At 40.9% G+C, this 18,313-nt stretch overlaps 1 protein-coding gene across 3 annotated transcripts in view; it reads right to left on the bottom strand.

Moving 5' to 3' along the window:
• LOC110957610 (neural cell adhesion molecule 1-B-like) overlaps nt 1-5,672 on the bottom strand; it is a 36,982-nt gene extending 31,310 nt beyond the window's left edge. For 2 of the 3 annotated variants that reach the window (XM_051937368.1, XM_051937367.1), the window contains exon 1: nt 5,395-5,669. In XM_051937368.1, coding sequence (XP_051793328.1) covers nt 5,395-5,446 — 52 coding nt within the window. In that variant the 5' untranslated portion in view covers nt 5,447-5,669. Of the gene's footprint in view, nt 1-5,394 lie in introns of all 3 variants that reach the window. The other variant, XM_051937366.1, reaches the window with a different exon arrangement.
• Between the last annotated feature and the right edge of the window lie 12,641 nt (nt 5,673-18,313).

Genomic DNA, 18,313 nt, shown 5'->3' with positions numbered 1-18,313 from the left:
CAGCAGCTCAAACTGGAAGATTTTTTCTTTATTCGGCTCTCTTGTTGTATTTTAACTCACATGCAGCTCTGCCTCTCTGTCAAGTGTTTGTAGAAATAAAAGTGTGGACTTTCAGTGCTGCTTTTCAGCTTCTGAGGGCAGCACAACTGGAGAACCAGAGATGACCGTTTCCACAATCAAACCTCAGAGCACCCTGTTCTTTCTCTTTTTCTTTTGCTGGGAAATAACAGACAGGTTGTTCCCTGGAACCGTCCACAGAGGCCAAAGCAACCCAACACACCCAAAGTTATTCCAGTGCTTTCACATGGAGAACAGCATCCCTCAGAGTTTAGCTTCCCATCAGAGGTGCTGCTGCCCACATCTCTTTACATTCTATCACTGACAGAAAGAAAAGAAAATCTACACAGTATGAATACGATGAACCACATTTCCTCCCTGAACTTAAAGCAGCACAGTGACAGAACATTCAAACCTCACATTAATAAAACCTCTGTGCACATTTAAATTCATCAAAATGAGACAAACAAACGCATAAAAATGACAAAAGCTGCAACCATTCAGTTTGTCTTTTCAGAAGCATTTAGGATCAAAATGAAACGACGCTGGTGTTATTCAGGAACAAATAAAGAGATCCTGTTTTTCATAAAGGCTCAAAGAAACTGAAAACATTCATTAACTCTCCTTCACTCAGAATATAAACCCATACACAGACACTGTGTTTGCATCGTTAATAACTTCCCACTCTGATCATTCAACTTATTAATTTGACAAAGTTAGAGAAGAACTCAGATGGAAGAGCACATTCAAAGCCCAGAAATGATATTAGCAACGGTGCATTAATTTACCGCTAATCCCTCTATACTTTGATGCAAATACGCCTGTGAGGTTTCAGCAACAATGACCAAAAAAACCACCGAGTGAAGACGTGAGCGCCGGCCATTCTCTAGCGAGAGGATTACGGACTTTACAGCTCGCTACTGTAAACAGGCTTTATGGGACAAAAGCGCATCTTTATACTACAAGAGCTCCACTGGTCACGATGCAGAGACCTCGTTTTACAGTTCTGACACGAAACTTCACACTGTGTTTTAGTTGAATTTTATCAGCTGTGCAACTAGATAAAGACGCTGAAGTTTGGCAGAGTAATGTGCTGAAGCACGGGGGGTGGGGGTTCTGTACAACAAGGCCATCTCCTCTTTCTTCTGTTTTTTCCCTCTCTTTTAATTCCCCTCCGCCACATTCAATTCTCCATAGGACGCCTTCAGCGCTCACACAATGCAAATCACTCACGGTCCCTATTCAAGTGCTGATTAATATGCAAAGACAGGCCATCCTCATCCAACAGTCACAAGAAATATAACAGTCAGCCGAGTCATTCTCAACTTATCTGGCTGGAATTATCGGCACTTTTACATTCTGAGGCGCTGTGATATGACATGAATTTGTGGTTAATGTGAGGCGTGTTTCATTTGCATCTCAGACTGGTTTTAAACCTTCCACTACGTTTTGTAACTCTCAGATCAGCAAACAGCTGCTAATGACATGAAGACCAGTAGAATTAGAGCCGTCTCTGTGTCCCTCGGTTCAGTCTTTGTGATGAGCGCTCACAGCTACAAATGATTACGAGCGTTTATAAAACGACACAATCATGAGTGAATTTCAGTTGGATTCACTTTTAATGAGCTCAGAGTGAAGCTGAAGGAACAGATTGTACAGTTTGTAAGAGCACAGGTTGATCAAGCATCAGCGCCACCTCATAGAAGGATGGTCGAGAAATCCACTTGTTTGAACAGTTCCATCCAATCACCTGTTTCACTTCATGGGTTTCATCTGTGTGACCCGTTCAGAGATGAATCTGGGTCGTGTTTACTCGGACTTAACGGGAAAAATAAGGGCAATATTACATAATCTGAAAGCTGCAAACAAACCCTACTTGGAAATACAAGTAAAGAGAAAAAAAGGGCCGAGAGAAGAAACAAGAAGACAAACTGTATGGAAAATGTGGCCATAGTAATGACTGAGGCTTCTGTAAACTACAGCAGCAGCACAGAGCAAATCAAGTCAACCTGCAATTATGACTCAATGTCAAGTCATTTTGTGATGTTTCATTTGGATTTACAGCACAAGTCTGCAGTCTACAGCTGAAGATCAACCAGAGGAGGAATCTGAGCAGCTCCTGGACTGAAGATCATTAGAAAATGTGAGGATTTCACTCTGAACGCTGCAACTACAGAGAAGTTTGGAGGATCCACAATCCAGTTTTATTCAGAGAGCAGACTAAAAACGCCTTATAATTTTCCCTTGTTTGGCTGCTTTTTCCAGTTCCCCCAAGTCAAAAATAGCCTGTATTATTTTCATAGTGGCTTTGAACTCACCACAGCAGTTAAAGTCCCATATGTTCCCCATTTAGGAATTGTGGATTTTCTCCCTCGAAAAAAGTTCAGTTAAACTTTGCCTTCTTTTTTGGAGTTCAGCTCCGTGCTTGAAGAACAAATACACTCTTCTAGATGGAGAAGACTTCAGTGTTTGCATTTGTTGTTATCATCAGTTATCTTGAGAATACACTACAGAGTACAGATCTGCTCTTCAGCTTCATACAGTTACAGAAATAAAATGGCACACACACATCAGTAAGTTGGTATTCTTCTGGTTTCAGGTCCAATGAAAATGAGAACCATAAATAAGGAAGTCCAGTCTGATGAACACATGAGTCTGAAGAACTGAATGTCACCAAAAAACACGACGCAGCAGTCTGAGGATGATGATGGCAATGACTTTATCCTTCATTTCAACAACCACAAAGCAGAATTATCTCAAAGTAACACATCAGGAAAGTCCTCTTGCTGGTATCTGATTGGCCGGTACGGTGTGTTGTCGGATCAAACTGCATTGCAGAGCAGCTAAAGCTGAGCCAGTTTCAACTTTTTCTGGCAGACAATCCTGCTTTGTTTTTTCTGCAGCTGACAGCACTGGACATGAAACTGGAAAACAAACGGTCTGAACATCTCACAGTCTAGCAGCAGCAAAGCATCAACTCCAGTCAGAAGCAGATGTTCAAAATCTGATTCAAGCATCTGCAGTCATCCACTATTACTTCCATGCAAACCTCAAACCCGGAACTTCACATTCTTCAAGCCACTTCTCTCATTTTCACTCTGAAATGTGTCTGAAATATATTTTTTTCCTTCCCCAAATAGCCTCCCACACTTTACACACTCAGGTTGCAAACTAATGACCGTGGATTTGGTGGATCGCTCCAGAAACGCTGTCAGAACCGCTGCTGCACACTAGAAAAGACCACAGTCTGTGTCCACTTGGAAAATGACTTTCTCTCTTCAATCTGACCATAATTTGGATATTTCTTAGGGTGGTGTTGTGGCCCTGCATCCTCATGTTTGTTGCTTGCCTCAAAATTTAATTATCACTGAACTGGAACAGAAACTGGAAATCAATGAATTTAATTAAATTGCTCGGCCCTCAAACTGTGTGACGCTGTCATTACCCCTTCCACATACCCACGCTCTATCAAATAACGCCATCAATTTATTTGGAATTCTGCAACGGGCCACAGCTAAGGAACAGTTGTCTAATTATCTCCCCTTCCCTTCCTCTTTCCCTCCCATATGAGAGCAAATTGCGTGGGTGTCTGAATATTCTGGCAGAAACATGAATGACATGTGAAAAAGAACACATCCCAAGTGTCTCCACACCGCTGTCTGCAGCACAACAACGACGGAGCTGACCGAGTGTTTGGGTGGAGAAGATGGCAAGAAATACTGCTGCTGGAAAAACACCTCAAAAATATCCAAGTTTCACTAAAGTAGCTTAAAGTTCACACCGTCCAGGTTGAAAATATGAATTTACAGCCAGCAAAGACACACAATATCCCCTTATTACCCAGAAATCCTGGCACATATCGGCAAATATTAGCCACGGGGGTGGGGGGTGAAGAGGAAATTAACGCAACACAGGAAGAGTGCAGACCTGTGGAATATGGAGAAACAATATTCTCACATTGTTTTGAAAAAGGAGAGACTTTAGTCTCAGGTGTTGTACCAAAAAGTGATCATCTGCTCATATCTTAAGCTGCTTTTATTTGAATCCAGCAGTCATGATGTTCAAATACACATCATTTGATTTCTGTGGCTGTAGCACAAATGTGTCTTTTGTGAAACTTCACCGTTTTCACAGTTTCTACTGTAATCAGGCCCTATGGTTTAGATTATAGGCCATAATATAATACTTTTCCCAATGTTTAGACTGTTGTGGAATGCCACTTTTATGAACTAATGTGACTTCTGGATGCCTTTTATAAAAATAATCAATAAATTATTGCAATTAATCTATCAGCAATTATCTCAAATCTAGAACTGAAATCAGTCATTTCAGTCACAATGTTGCAGCTCCACTGGCAATTTACAAAATGTAAAACATTATTTGAGTTAAGTAGGTCAGCAGGAAAACAAACAAACAAACAAACAAACAAACAAACAAATAACACAACTGGATTTGTTGTAGTCCAGCCCCAAAGCAGATTAAAAATAAAGTTTTTTTAAATTAAAAAAGCAGTCACAAAATGGTCAGTGCTCCAATAGACTGAAGTTTCTTTATGGAACAACTCCGGAGGTAAACACCAAAATCCCACACTGACACATCAGCACAGAAACACTGCTGGCATGCCAAATCCGATCCTGGGACGGGTCTGGACTATCCAAGACTTCAAATCGCGAACAAAACCAGAACTTTATTGAAAGAAATCGTGCGTAAAGCCTGACTCCATCCCCGGTGCGTCACGGCTGAGCAGCAGCAGATAGAGCTGAGGTGGACTCATGGACCACAGCGGAGTCTTACTTCACTCTCTGTGGCGTTTTCTAACCAAAAAACAGCGACTTATAGCTGCCACACGGAGAAACAGAACCAGCTGGGGACCACAGAAGCGTCCCTCTGCAGCAGCAGCGTCTGCCAGCATCCAGCTCCACGAAAACGCAGCATACGTGTGGAGAATGTTCCCACAAATCACACAATCTGCCCAAACTCAGGGAGGATAGAGAGAGCAAACACACAGTGCATCGCCTCATTCTCTCTGTTCCAAAAACCCACCGAGGCGACCTGCTCCTGACGTTCAACTGCCCCCAAACTCAATGAAAGGTCGCTGCTTCTCAGGGTTTTTCTTTTCTTTCTTTCGGAGGTAAAGCTCTCGTCCCCCAGAGAAACTTTTAGCGCCGATCTTTGCGCATTTCGCAGAGCTCCGGCTCCAACCTCCGCTCCACTGTCCGGAGTCAGGGACAAGGATGCCGCCGGTGGGACCAGAGGATGCTGCTGCTGCTCCACAGACCGCAGATCAGCTCCTCACATTACAGAGAAATAACAGAGGAATCTAACAAGTCGTCTTACCTGCACAGCCAATGAATAGCAATCCCCAGATGAGGTCCCTTATTTGAAGCATTGTAATGTGTCTCAGATATTCTCCTTGAAGAGCAGCACTTTAAAACCAGCGGCGTCTCCACTGAGGGTGAGTTTTTCAGGGGGAGGAGAGGAGCGAGGAAGGACAAACAGATAGCAGCCTTCTTCTTTTCTTTTTTCCCCCCACACACACAGGTGAACACAGAAACAATGTAGTGATGGAGAGAAATAGAAGAAAAGAGAGACAGAAATAGAGATAGAGAAAGAGGTATAGAGCAATCGAAATAGAGATAGCGGTAGAGATAGAGAGAGATTGAAATAGAGGGAGGGGGTGGGGAGAAAAAAGAGGGAGGTAAATCAATTTAAAGACATGTGGAGCGAGATAGAGAAAAAAACTATTATATAAAGAGAGAGAGACAGAGGAAGACAGAGAAATAGAGATGGAGAAAGAGAGATAGACAGCGAGATAGTGAGTGATAGAGAGAGAAAAAATGAGAGACAGAAAAAGATATCTTGATGGATACATGCACCTATCAGCCACAACATTCTGACCACTGACAGAAATGAAGAACGTTGATCATCTTGTTTTAATGCAACGTTCGACAATGAATGATATTTGAATAAACTTTTCAGAACAGGAATAAAACTTTTAAGCATGCGATTGCTGCTGAAGTCTACATTTCTGATTCAGAGTTTGAGAAAAAAAAGCAATTTTGAGGAGATATGTTTTGCAGAATGTCGAAAAACCACTGACAGAGGAGAATCTGAACCAACAGATATCACCATGAAACTTCCCCATTTTACTACTTTCAATGAGAATTCTATTTTTGCATCCAAAGAAGGATTTTACATCTGAAAATCTCCCAGTTTGAATCAGAACTGAAATCTGAACATAAATAAAAATAAATGTCTGCATGATAATATTCCATTGTTTTGAATACAGTCACTGCAAAATGAAACTAAAAGCCATAACATTCATTTTCCCCACTGATTCCTAATATGAATAATCCTTTTTTATTTCAACTTTTCACAGAATGTTATGTATGGGTATGCAAATGATAGGTGATCTCATTACATATGTACTCATTTGCATAAATGTCCAACAGACAGACAGTAAAAATAACACTGAAATATGGAAAGAACTTGTGTTTAAAGCAGCAAAACGAGTTGAAAACGACATAAAGATCAACTTATGGAAAACTTGTTTGCAGCAGAAATGCAGAAAAGTCATTTGAAAATGTGTTTCTGTCCATCTGATGAATGTCAGCTTCTATCATCTGAATTTCATCTCACAGAATCAGACAGATTCCTCCAAATTCTGGCTATGTTCATCTTCTGGCTGATGTTTGGTGCCGGGCATACAGCTGCTTCATCACAGCTTCTTCACCCTAAATAACTTCCTGCTGGAAGTAATCGTCAGTTTCATCTAAGTTTTGCAGTTTGACCTCTTCTGAAGCCTCCATCTCCCCTCTGCTCTCTGTGTACATCCACTGCTGCCTCCAAACCTCCATCCTATCAAATGTCCAGCCTGGACGTAAAGATTAACCGCATCAGAAAACCAACCAAACAGCCGGGACACAGTGGTTCTGTTACACAAACACAGGTCAACACAAATCTGCTGTGCAATTTGTCAAAACTTGATACAGCTGTCAGAAACTACTTTTTCTTTTCTTCGTGCCTCTGTTTTGTGTCAGTGTGTGAAATCTGCTCCTCCATCCTCCAATCTCTCCCTGGATATTCCTCCACTGCAGTGCACGGCTTTCTGAAACAATCTGGAAGGAAATGAAGAACAAGATGGTGGCGCTTTGTCATAAAACATGTCGGCGCCACCAGCAGCCTCCGTTGTTCGCAGTTAACAGCCTCACATGAGACAGAGCTGCTCAACAGGACTAATTCAAACTGATCAGGCCTGATATTAGCTGATGCTGAACTCTGGAACTTGGTACAGTGAAGCTGCTCTACAAAGGCAGCGCTTCACAGCCGGTCTGATGAGGTGGAATGATTACAGAGACTCCACTCCTTCAACCTGTTTTCTGTGAGTCTTAATTCAAACCTGTTCTTAAAGATTGGAAGCAGGTTGAAGTCTGGACCACAGAGAAGCAGCTTCACCTCCAAGCAGAGGAACTTTTTCTGTCTCTATAGACCAGAAACACACTGAAACATGAACATATATTTACATTGATGTTCTGATGTTTTCTGTCCTCGGTGTGACTGAGAATCACCTCACAGTGTTTTGCTTGGAGAATAGCAGAGTACAATAAGTTTTAATCCTTTTAAGCAGAAAACTATAACTTTCTCCTGTAAGAAAAACGACAGTAAAATGCCGTATGAATACCAACACACGTCTGATTTGTTGTTCTGTAGCGTCCATTCCTCTCCTGTCCACCAGGTGACCTCAGCAGAGAACACCTGAGGATTTTTCCCTCACTGCTGCCTCAGCATCTGCACCTCATTACCTCCCTATCACAAGTTAAAGCTGCTGTTCAGAGACTAAACCTGTGTTTTCTGAGGAAATTCACATCAATTCTTAAAGACCACTGGTTTAGCACCAGGAGTTAGCACTGCATGTGGATGATTTGTATCTGAGCTACAGGCTGATGAATGAAAGCAGATTTTAAAATGCCATTAAGCATCATATTATGTGAGGAAAATGTTAAATTACATGTTCATTTGCATTGATACATATATTGTGGTTAGCTAGCTAACTATGCTAACCATGCCAACTTATAGACAAGCCTGTTGATTGATTAACATAATGGTTCTTTACTGGTGCTGCTCACTCAAGTTGTCACTCCACAACTTGAGTGAGCAGTACCAGGAAAGATTCATTATGTTAATCAAGTTGTGGAGTGACAATTTAGCAAACATTGGTCTATTTCCACCTCCTGCACTCTTACAGTAACACTAGCTTTTATTTAGAAGAACATTTAGAGCCACCCAATGAATACAAGGCCAGTGTTAATTATCTCTGAGTTCTGTTTTGTCTTCCATTACCTCCTAAAATGATTTGTCTTTAGAATCAATGGTCCGCACCAATTAGCCACAATATCAGAATCTCAGAGAGGTGAAGTGAACAACACTGATCATGCTGTTAGATGTTCTGCTGGGAACCTTTGGGACAGCATTCGTGTGGACTCTACACAGACACATATCAGCTCCATAAACATCATTACAGACAAAGAAGACCTCCACATGGCAACAGAGACTTCCCCCTACAGGACAATACACCAGACATGCTGCAAAAACTCCTCAGCAACGACTCAAGGAACACAACAAAGAGCCAAAAGCCTCCAAATCCACCAGATCCCAGATGGAATAAACATCCAAGAGACACGCCAACAACCCACTGGACCCAAAGGATCCACTGCCAACATGTCAGAGTCAAACCCCACAGGACTCCTCCAGAGGTCTGTGTCCATGCACCAAAGGTTCAGAGGTGATCTGTCAGCAGTCTGTGGTGTTTATTCACTGTTGTACCATGTTGAACTGATAGTTACTAAAACCGTCTGCAGTTTGGTGCTGGCCAGGTCGTGTAGGCTACAGAGGGTTTGTCAGAGCTTTGTAGGACGATGATGTGTGTGACAGTGTGTGAAGCAGAGATTTCTTGCACTGCCCCCACAGCACCTGGAGAAAATAAAATCAGCTTTACATGGAAAACATGCATAAGGAAGCTTCAGCCGCTAAATGTTGTTCCATGCAGTCTGAGGCAGAAGCCTGAGCCAGGAGGAATTCAGTCTCCTCATGTGGGCACAAAGAAATGCTTAAATTCACAGCCTAATTAGTGCACTTCCTCTGAAAATAGGACACCCTCTGCAGCGTGATACCAAGGTCTCCTTCAGCTGAAAAGTGTGCAGTTTATCTTTACAGCAAAGAAGAGCTGCAGTTTCTTCCTGTCATTTGCATAAGGTCTGTTATCAAACATGACTGCAGGAATCAATCAATAAAACAGGTGAAGTTGATGGAAAACACACCTGAAACAGCCTGGATCCAGACGTTTCCTCCATCATACGTGTGTGTCGGCTGGTTTTCCTCCACCTCTTCTCAAACCATCCTAATTGGTTTAGATTGGGAGATTGTGGAGGCCCGGTCATCTGATGCAGCTCTCCATGACTCCTCCTGCTGATGAATAGACCTTCCACAGCCTGGAGGTGCTTCTGGATCATTGTCCTGTTAAAAAACAAACGATGGCCCCACTAAGTGAAAACCAGATGAGATTCTGTGCTGCTGCAGAATTGCCATGTCTCTGCTTTCTTCATGTGCAAATTGAAAATGCAATAAAAACACGTCTGACACAAAACAGAAAGCTCCAAGACATCAACAATAAAAACCAATTCTGTAACAGCCCAGCCTCATCTGCAGACAGGCTAAATATGCTGTGACCCTCAGTTTGGCCCCTTGGTGATCTCTTACCAATTACAGAAGACATTTTCTCCCCTAAAAGTGAGACAGAGGAGGACTGTTCGCTTCCTGTGGCACTGATTTCCTTTATGTACAAGCCAATTCATTTTAGGCAGCCGCTCTCCAAACATACCACTTCTTCTTACCGGTGGAATATCTGGTGCAGAAACTGTATTAATGCTTTAGCGCCCATCCAAGCCACGCTCAAGTGGAAAACAAATGTGTTGTTTTGTCGCTTCACAGAACATCGGCATGCGAAGCTCAGAGAAATAAACTGCTGTAAAACCCCAGATTATGCTGCTGTATAAATCAGTGTGTGCTGCTATAATGAGAGGTATCGCTCTGACAACACCATTTCTTGTCTTTGGTGCAGAGGACATGTGGGCCTAAAAGCTGCAGCAGAATCGGGTCATCTGAGTGATTTATTTCCGGTTCTCGGAGGCATTTAGTCCGACATTTGGTGGATGTGCTTGGCTGCAGAGTCAATGGTGCAAAGCTTCCATCTGTAGGATTATGGCTGAGATGATAAACTAATTGCAGTAATGTATAGCAGCGGTAAGGCATACGGATGCTTTAGAGTTTATTTCTCATGATGTAGCTTCAACAGGTTGTGGAACCGTCCTCCTCCCTGTTTCATGCACATATGCTTTCACAGGTGTTAAATAAGAGAAGATCTTTGGCAGGTCTGAAAGGATGTTCACACCTAATCTGAGAACATGTTTTCTTCCCTCCATTGCATTCTCTGATCCACACTCAGACACAAAATAAAACTCTTCAGAAACACTTGGCAGTCAGCTGAAGATCTCCATGGATCATTAAAAGATGGAAAGAACCCTGATGATGTCACCCTTTGGTTTGTGGAGATAATCCTAAATGGGACCATAAGTTACTAAATGAACACCATGCTGTAGTTAAAATGTCTTAAAAGTAACAACTGAGACCATAAAGTAACTGGAAAAATGCTCAAAATAATGCAGGTTTCAGGCCTTTCTTTGGCTTCACTGTTCATACATTTAATGTTTGAGTCAGATAAATCCATTTTCTGCAAAGCTGATTTCAGACAAACAGTGACAAATCAAACAAATCAAACAAGTCATTTTCAGTGGAAGGAAGCCACATGAAGCTCCAGACTGATGTTAGGAAGCACTGACCTCCTCCCTGATCACATGCAAACACTTTGTGTAGAAAGGTGGACATAAATCTCACACCATTATGTTTAACTTTGCATTTCTAGTGGCTACAGACAGAATTCTACTTCTAAAAGTGGAGTTTTTTGGTTTGATTAAAACAAACGGCCTGTTAAAAGTAAAATCAGTTTTAAAATCCATCACCTGTCAGAGTTTATTCCTTGTGGAGGCATCTTGTGCTGGAGCTCAAAGAGGAGACACGCCTCTAAAGCAGCTCATTTGTTTGGTAGATGAGCAGGCGGAGTCTCAAATCTGATTGGACGGACAGATGTGTGATGAAATCCAAAGGAGCTGAGGAAAATAAAGAGGGAAGCACAGATATGGTGCTTCTTGTAAATGTTCAGTATTGATGACTGACTTTGTATCTATGAACTGAGACTTTGATGTGGGATGAATCTTAAAATAATGTGTATTTGCTGTTAAACTTCCTTCTAGAGCTCTGAACTGATTGGCCTGTCTGACCTGAGAAGGTTTAAATCCACCACTATAGGTGAGAATATACTGAGAGCAGAGGAAGCAGGACAGAAATCAAAGCAGCATCAAGCAGAGGAGGAAGGAGATGATGGCGGTGCTACAGAGTGCAAAGGAAAATGGAAGAGATGAGATGTAAAAGAAGGAACAGAAGACACAAAACAAGAGAATCAAGATTTAGATTTGGACACACAGGATTGAAGTGAATGCTGTTCAAAACGTAACACTGGCAGATGTGGCTTCAATGGAGAGAAAAAGAGCGTAGAGAACATCATGATGCTGTCAGAAATGTGAGATGGAAAGAAGGCAGCTAAACCAACACCTCAGAAAGATGCAAGTAAAATTTCACAACACGGATATTCCCCTAAACAACTCAAGAGATGAGTGTAAAACCAATCTGATGAGAGGAGTTTGGACTTCTTGTGTTTTGGTGAAAGCTGTAAATATGAGACGTCCTGATGGACACTCCATACCAGTTGGTGGCAGCGATGCATCAATTTACCGTTTGTCAACTGCAAATACACCTCAAACAAGAAGAGAAAGAAGAGAAGCAGGAGACTGGTGTGTTCTGAAGGCAGCACAGAGCAGCACTGGACTCTTCTTTATGTTCTAATATTATTGTTCTTTCTTCCAAAAATCTCTTCGTCTTCTGTCTGAAAAACGGATGACTCTTCTTCACAGCTGGACATGTTTGACCATTTAGTAACTGTGAAAACAAAACTCATTAAGCTGCTGTTTGTTTGAGATTTAACCTCTAAAAGGAGGAGATGAAAGTGTAACTTCCTTTTTATTATATTATTATTATGTGAATTGACTGAATATTAAATATTAGAAAGTTTATAGCTTCTGTCACAGTAAACATTTATTATAGTAGGTGTTTGTAAGTTTAATATGTTGAATTTATTTCATTCCAAACTCCAGCTAGTGGGAAAATGTGACTTTGTTCTTTCTTCATTTGTAGAAAAATGAAGTAATTTCGCTCACATTTAATGAGACATATTTTTCATTTACTGACTTACAGCTTTGGAAATAATTACCAGAGCACTGTGTCTGCTGTTTTCTTCCTTTTGGGGTTTGTGGTGGAGCCACACTGTTTTCCTCTTAATGTTGTAATGAGCAGCTGTTTTCTTCATTTCAGGCCAGTTAGCATCGACTCCCATGCTGGATCCCTCTGAGTTAAACCCCAAGATGGCCGCCTTCCTGTCACTTCTCTTCTTTATGGCGATGCTGAGTCATAATTTACTTTTCTTTATCTGTTGACTTTACATAAACAGCTTATGCAGAAAGTAATGATGGCTCAAAACGCCCTCAGACATCTAGTGTGAATCTTTTCACAGTTTCAGTCCATCATGTTTGAAGCATCATTTATTGTATGGATTGAAGATGCTGTAATTATTGAACCACTGATGAAACTCAAAGAAAACCACTGATGCCAGTCTCATGTGTGAATGCTGAGTATTCTATCTTAGCTTAGCTTAGCATAAAACCGCTAAACAACACGTCTCATATCCCATCGGTTTAATCTCTGCAGACACTAACGTGTAAAAACAGCACTTTTTCCTGCAGGCTGTCACATTGTTCACGTCCTTTAAGAACAGAGACCCACATCCAGACACAACCAGGCAGACAGGAATACTTTCATTCTTTATTTCACTAAAAATACAGGCTGTATGGAAGCCTGGAGACAAGCAGAAAACAGGAGCAAGCAGGTATCAAACGGCAAAAGCTGAACAACACAAGGCCCCAATCCCAATCTCCACTTTAAGGTCTGAACACTAAAACCTCACAGACTGGACTGAAATCACAGCTCAGTGTGTGTGAGGGCTGGAGATGGAATAAAAGGAGGAATGGGACAGGCTCTCCTTACAGCACAGAGAGTTGGGATTTATTCAGCCAAACACAGGATCGCTCCTTATTTGTCACCTTATTGTGATTAAACATCTGAGCAAGCTTTCAAACTTCAACATTTCCATGAACATCTGTAAACCCCATGCAGATGTTTGACTGAAAATAGGAACAAGTCTATAAATGTGCAATAAATCAGTGCAGCAGCAAGCAGACAGATGTTCCACTGATCGATAAACCTCCTCGTGGATTTCTTCCCACCGCTCACACTTGGTTTGTGGACATTTTATCAGGGCCCGGACAATCACTGGTCCCTCGGGGGCGTCTGCAGATATGTGGACTCTAAATAAAGAAGGTTTCCAAGTCCACATCAGAGCCTTCACGCTCCTGACAACCTGACAGTGGGACAACCCTTAATCCTCACACACTCGCTGTCAGTTTGGGCGTCTGACGAGCTGCTGGGGCAAGGTGGCAGATTTCTACACACTGGGGCTGATTGGGGATGGAAAACAGGGGAGGAAAGTGTGAGAGGCAGGTGACTGGAATCAGGGAGGAAGTGTGAGGACATCAGGTGGGAGGATGCAGTGACACCGGAGGCAGCAGGGAAAAGGTGAAAGCAGCAGACAGGAGCTGTGACAGCTGCTCTGTTGGTCTTATCTGCATCTTTCTCTTAGTTTTGTGTTTGAACGGATACCTTCTTAGAGGATATGTCTTTGTTTTGTCTTGGTCTTTATGTAATTCATCTTTCAACAAATTCAAAGACAGACAGATTTCTTGAACATTCCTTATTTTCTGATCCATTCTGTGTACTTTAATAAAGGCTTAGCAACTTTTTCTCATGCATTATATCTGATCATACAGCAGTTCATGAGTGTTTTGTGAGGTTAGAACAATATTTACTTGGAAGATTCATCCTCCTCAGGGGATAAATCCACACCATGAGCTCTCCTACAGCGCCACCATCAGCACAACATGTTATCTTTACAGTCACAATGCAGTTTATTTGTGTGAGATCGTAAATTTGTGGAGACACAGTTGGAATTTAATGTAAAAAAAATGGAGAATGATGAATTAGCATGTTTTTGTGCAGTTTATACCGTTCTAGTTTTCCATTTGCTTGCCATTTTAACAGTCAATTTTTAATTATCTGGTTTAGTTCTATTATATTCTGTGTTAAAAATGGTCAATATATGCTGTGTTTTTCACGATTTGAATAGTTTAGTATTTCACCTCCATCCTGTCTTTTTCTCATGCATTTATCTGATAATACAGCAGCTCCTGAGTGTTCTGTGTGATTCTATTTACTTATTCATCCTCCTCAGGGGGTAAATCCATGCTATGATCTCTCCTATAGCGCCACCATCAGGACAACATATAATTTTTGTTGTCACAATGCAGTTTATTTGTGTGAGATCGTAAATTTGTGGAGACACGGTTGCATTATTAGTGGAAATAATGAAAAAAAACAGGACTGATAGCACTCATGAGTGTTTTGTGAGATTAACAACTGTGTTTACTGGGAATATTTATCCTCCTCATTAGATAAATCCACACCATGAGCTCTCAGGACAGCATGTCATCTTTACAGTCACAAAGCAGCTTAGTTGCATGAGAATGTAATTTTGTTGAGGCATTGTTGGATAATTTGGTAAAATATATTTATGGGAGAATCATGACAACGCACAATTTGTTTCAGTTTACACCATTGTAGTTTTCCAAGTGTACATTTTCAGCGATCTGGTTTAGTCGTACTATAATTTTTTCAAACCCTGTGTTAAAAATGGCCAATACAAGCTGTGTTTTACATGATAGGAATACTGTCTGAGGCAATCATAAGTTTACTGATTTTCTCATTTAATTCTTATGTTATTTACAGTAAATATAATTTTTGCTGTAACTTTTGAATCTTAAGTTTACATATTGGTTTAATAGTTATTTCAGAGTAATGCTAATTGAATATGGTTATTTGTTTATCTTTTGGACTGGAACAGACTGTTCACTTTATGTTTAATCTTTGGTGGTACTGTGGCTTCAAGAGCTGGCAGTTTGGCTCACCGGAACGTGAGATTATTGTGATCAACGCCAGGTTAGCAGTGGAGACACACGGTTTTCTTACCGTGTCCCGTCCTGTGTTTGTTTTGAAAGCCTTTTTGTGGATTAATCAGCGACACAATGTAAATAAATACATTCTTGTTTTTTCATCATAACCTGGACTTGGACTGGATTGTTCAATACAACTGGGATTGGACATGAGTAAACCAGAGATAACTGTTAACTAGCATTAGCCAGTACAAATACAGTTGACCTCCATCCCGTCCAACACCTTCAAAACTTTCACACTACACAAGCTTCAAGTCTTGTTTTTAAAACCACCATCAGTGGTTGACTTCTTTAAAGCTCCTGTGACTGACTGGACAAAACACTCTTCACACAGGTCCAGATTCCTGCAGAAAGCCCTCCGGAGTGCCGGCTGTTACAGCAGCAGATTAATGCTCCTCGTTTTTGGATGGCATGTCCAACAAGCACAACACTTCTGGTTCAAAAGGTCACATTTTTGTGTCAGCTAAGCTTGTTGGTGTGTTAGAATGCAGCATTCTTCTCCTGTGTTTGTCAAAGAGTAAGTCACTTTCTGTGTACCGTGTCACTGCTGCACCACATTTAGAAAAAATCTGAAAAAGTCAGCCTGGTGTTCCTGAATTTATTTGATAAATACCACCATATATAGAGCAAAAGCTGCTCAATTAATCATGTAATCATGTCATCTTCAAAGGCTCAAAACAGACAGACGTGTAGAATCACAGAGAACAGCTGCTTATCCTGCACCGCCACCTAGAGGAGATCCTACACAACAGCAGCCTATAACTTACCATTAAATACACACCAAGACTTTATCATCAAGACAGGATCACATGTACATGTTAATGTGCACAGATGGGTAAAAATCTGAACTCTTGACCCCTTCAGTGAGGGGATTTAGTGGTTCAGTTGTGTCGTGTGAGGCTATTTATTGGCATAGTTTGGGTTCACTTGTCTCTTTTGAGTTAAGGCTGAGAGCTCTGTTCAGAGTGATTATCTTCATCCCAGATTTAAACATTTGGTTCCTGATTGTTGTGGTCTCTCCCAGGATGATGATGGCTGTGACGTCAGATCTCAACTCAACCCAGCACCTGTGGAATCAGTCCACGGGAATCAAAGCAGCTCTACTACGTTCTAGTTTGTTTTTCCCCTTTAAGTTTATGCATACCAACAAATGAAGAAAGGAAATTAAAAAGACAACTTAGAGAAACAAAAACCATGTATAAAATAGGATGTGGTTCAATTCAAAAGTAGCTCTAATTATCAGTCATTCATGCCATTTTCCTCGTGCAGCACCGTTACAACCAAGAATACAGCTACTATTCAAATGAGACATCTGGAAGCAGTACTCTCCTTAAAAACTCCCTCTACTTCTGCTACATCATCTGTCCTTGTCTGTCTAATTTCCACATATATCCCCCCTTTTTTTTAAAAAAAAATCTGCAGAATAGAAAATTGGTTATGGAGAACAGTCGCATTAGAAAAAATCCATTCTGTCTTCATTTCAATTTGCACTTGATGCTTCTTTCTTTCCTTTTTTTTGCTACCTGGTACTGTAGCTTCATGGTGGACAAAATTATATTTTATATTAACAATTCAGCAGGATAGGACACATTTAGAATATATCTGAGGTGATAGAGCAGACATTTCCTTCTTGCTATGCAGCTCCTATTCAGTTTTTAAAAATGCAAACTTTCAAATCTAACTTTACATCTGAACACGACTGCAAGTGTGGAGCATTTAAGCCAGTTAAATGTAAAACCTATGGAGGAAAGAGATGTTTGCCTGTTAGTGTTCTCTGATGATAGTAGACTATCAGCCTTGTAACACCCACTGTTGCAGAAATACATCTGTTTTTTTAAAATCTCTCTCTCTCTCTCTAAAATGTTGTAAGTCATCAACAACAAATGAGGGTGTTCATATTTCCTCACATTCTGAGCTATCATTCATTCATTCAGCGCTGAAAACTGTACTGCAATTAACTGCAGAGAACAATCAAAACAGATTCAGCAGAGAATGAGTTAACATAAAGGCAGCAGAACGTCACCCTATTGGCAGATGTTCAGAGAGTCAGCCTGACACCCACAGCAGCTCTCCAAACGTCCTCACCCTCCCGTCACCCCCGGGTGTTCCCAACCCGCCAGTTTTGTTTGTGATAATTTGCATTGCTTTCCTAAGTGCAAATTATCACAAACAAAACTGCCAGTTAAATGCGAGCCCGGTAATTACTCATATTGCAGAACAATCGGTACAAGAAGAAAAAAAATATGACTGTACTTGCAAATTTAGCACAGAAAGTGTTTTTGTGTCAAAATCAAGCACCTCCCATGCACCAAAAAAATAACAATAAAAATAATCTGACTGCTGTCATCTGAATGGAAAATATCAGTTTTACTTCGTGAAGAAAAACTAAATCTTTTCAGGTGCAAACTTTTCAGAAATAATTGTGGGGAAAAAAAAGGGTCACAGTGTACCTATAGACAAGCAAAGATCTGCGTGTAAATATTGAAGAAAGCAAAATCGGTTGTTTTGTATATAACTGGGTGCAAACGTTTTTCATTTTTCAGAATTTCAAAATGAAATGTGCACAACAAAGTGATTTTGACAAAATATTATGATTTCAAGTTCAAATTTCATCAGTTGAAGGACAGCTGAAATGGTGAAAATCTGACTTACCTGACAGAAAACCTGCCACTCAGAGACACTGGCAGACTTTTGGGGTCAATGCAAGAAGATGACAGTTGAAGTTTGACTGTTGCGTGTTTTTGAAGCGTTGTCAAAGTAAAAGACACCCCGAAGAAGTCCTCACAGAACTTGCTTTTGCAGATGACATCGCCCTCCTGGAGAGCGCTAACGTTAGCTGGGTTTCCATTACAGTTTTTCGCAAAATAAAAGCGATATTTCTAAAATTTCGACAAAGTATGTTTGCGCTT

Source organism: Acanthochromis polyacanthus, chromosome 17 (genome assembly GCF_021347895.1).
Source record: "Acanthochromis polyacanthus isolate Apoly-LR-REF ecotype Palm Island chromosome 17, KAUST_Apoly_ChrSc, whole genome shotgun sequence".
Lineage (NCBI taxonomy): Eukaryota > Metazoa > Chordata > Actinopteri > Pomacentridae > Acanthochromis > Acanthochromis polyacanthus.
The sequence above is the reverse complement of the archived record's forward strand: the minus strand, read 5'-3'. Positions and strand labels throughout refer to the sequence as shown.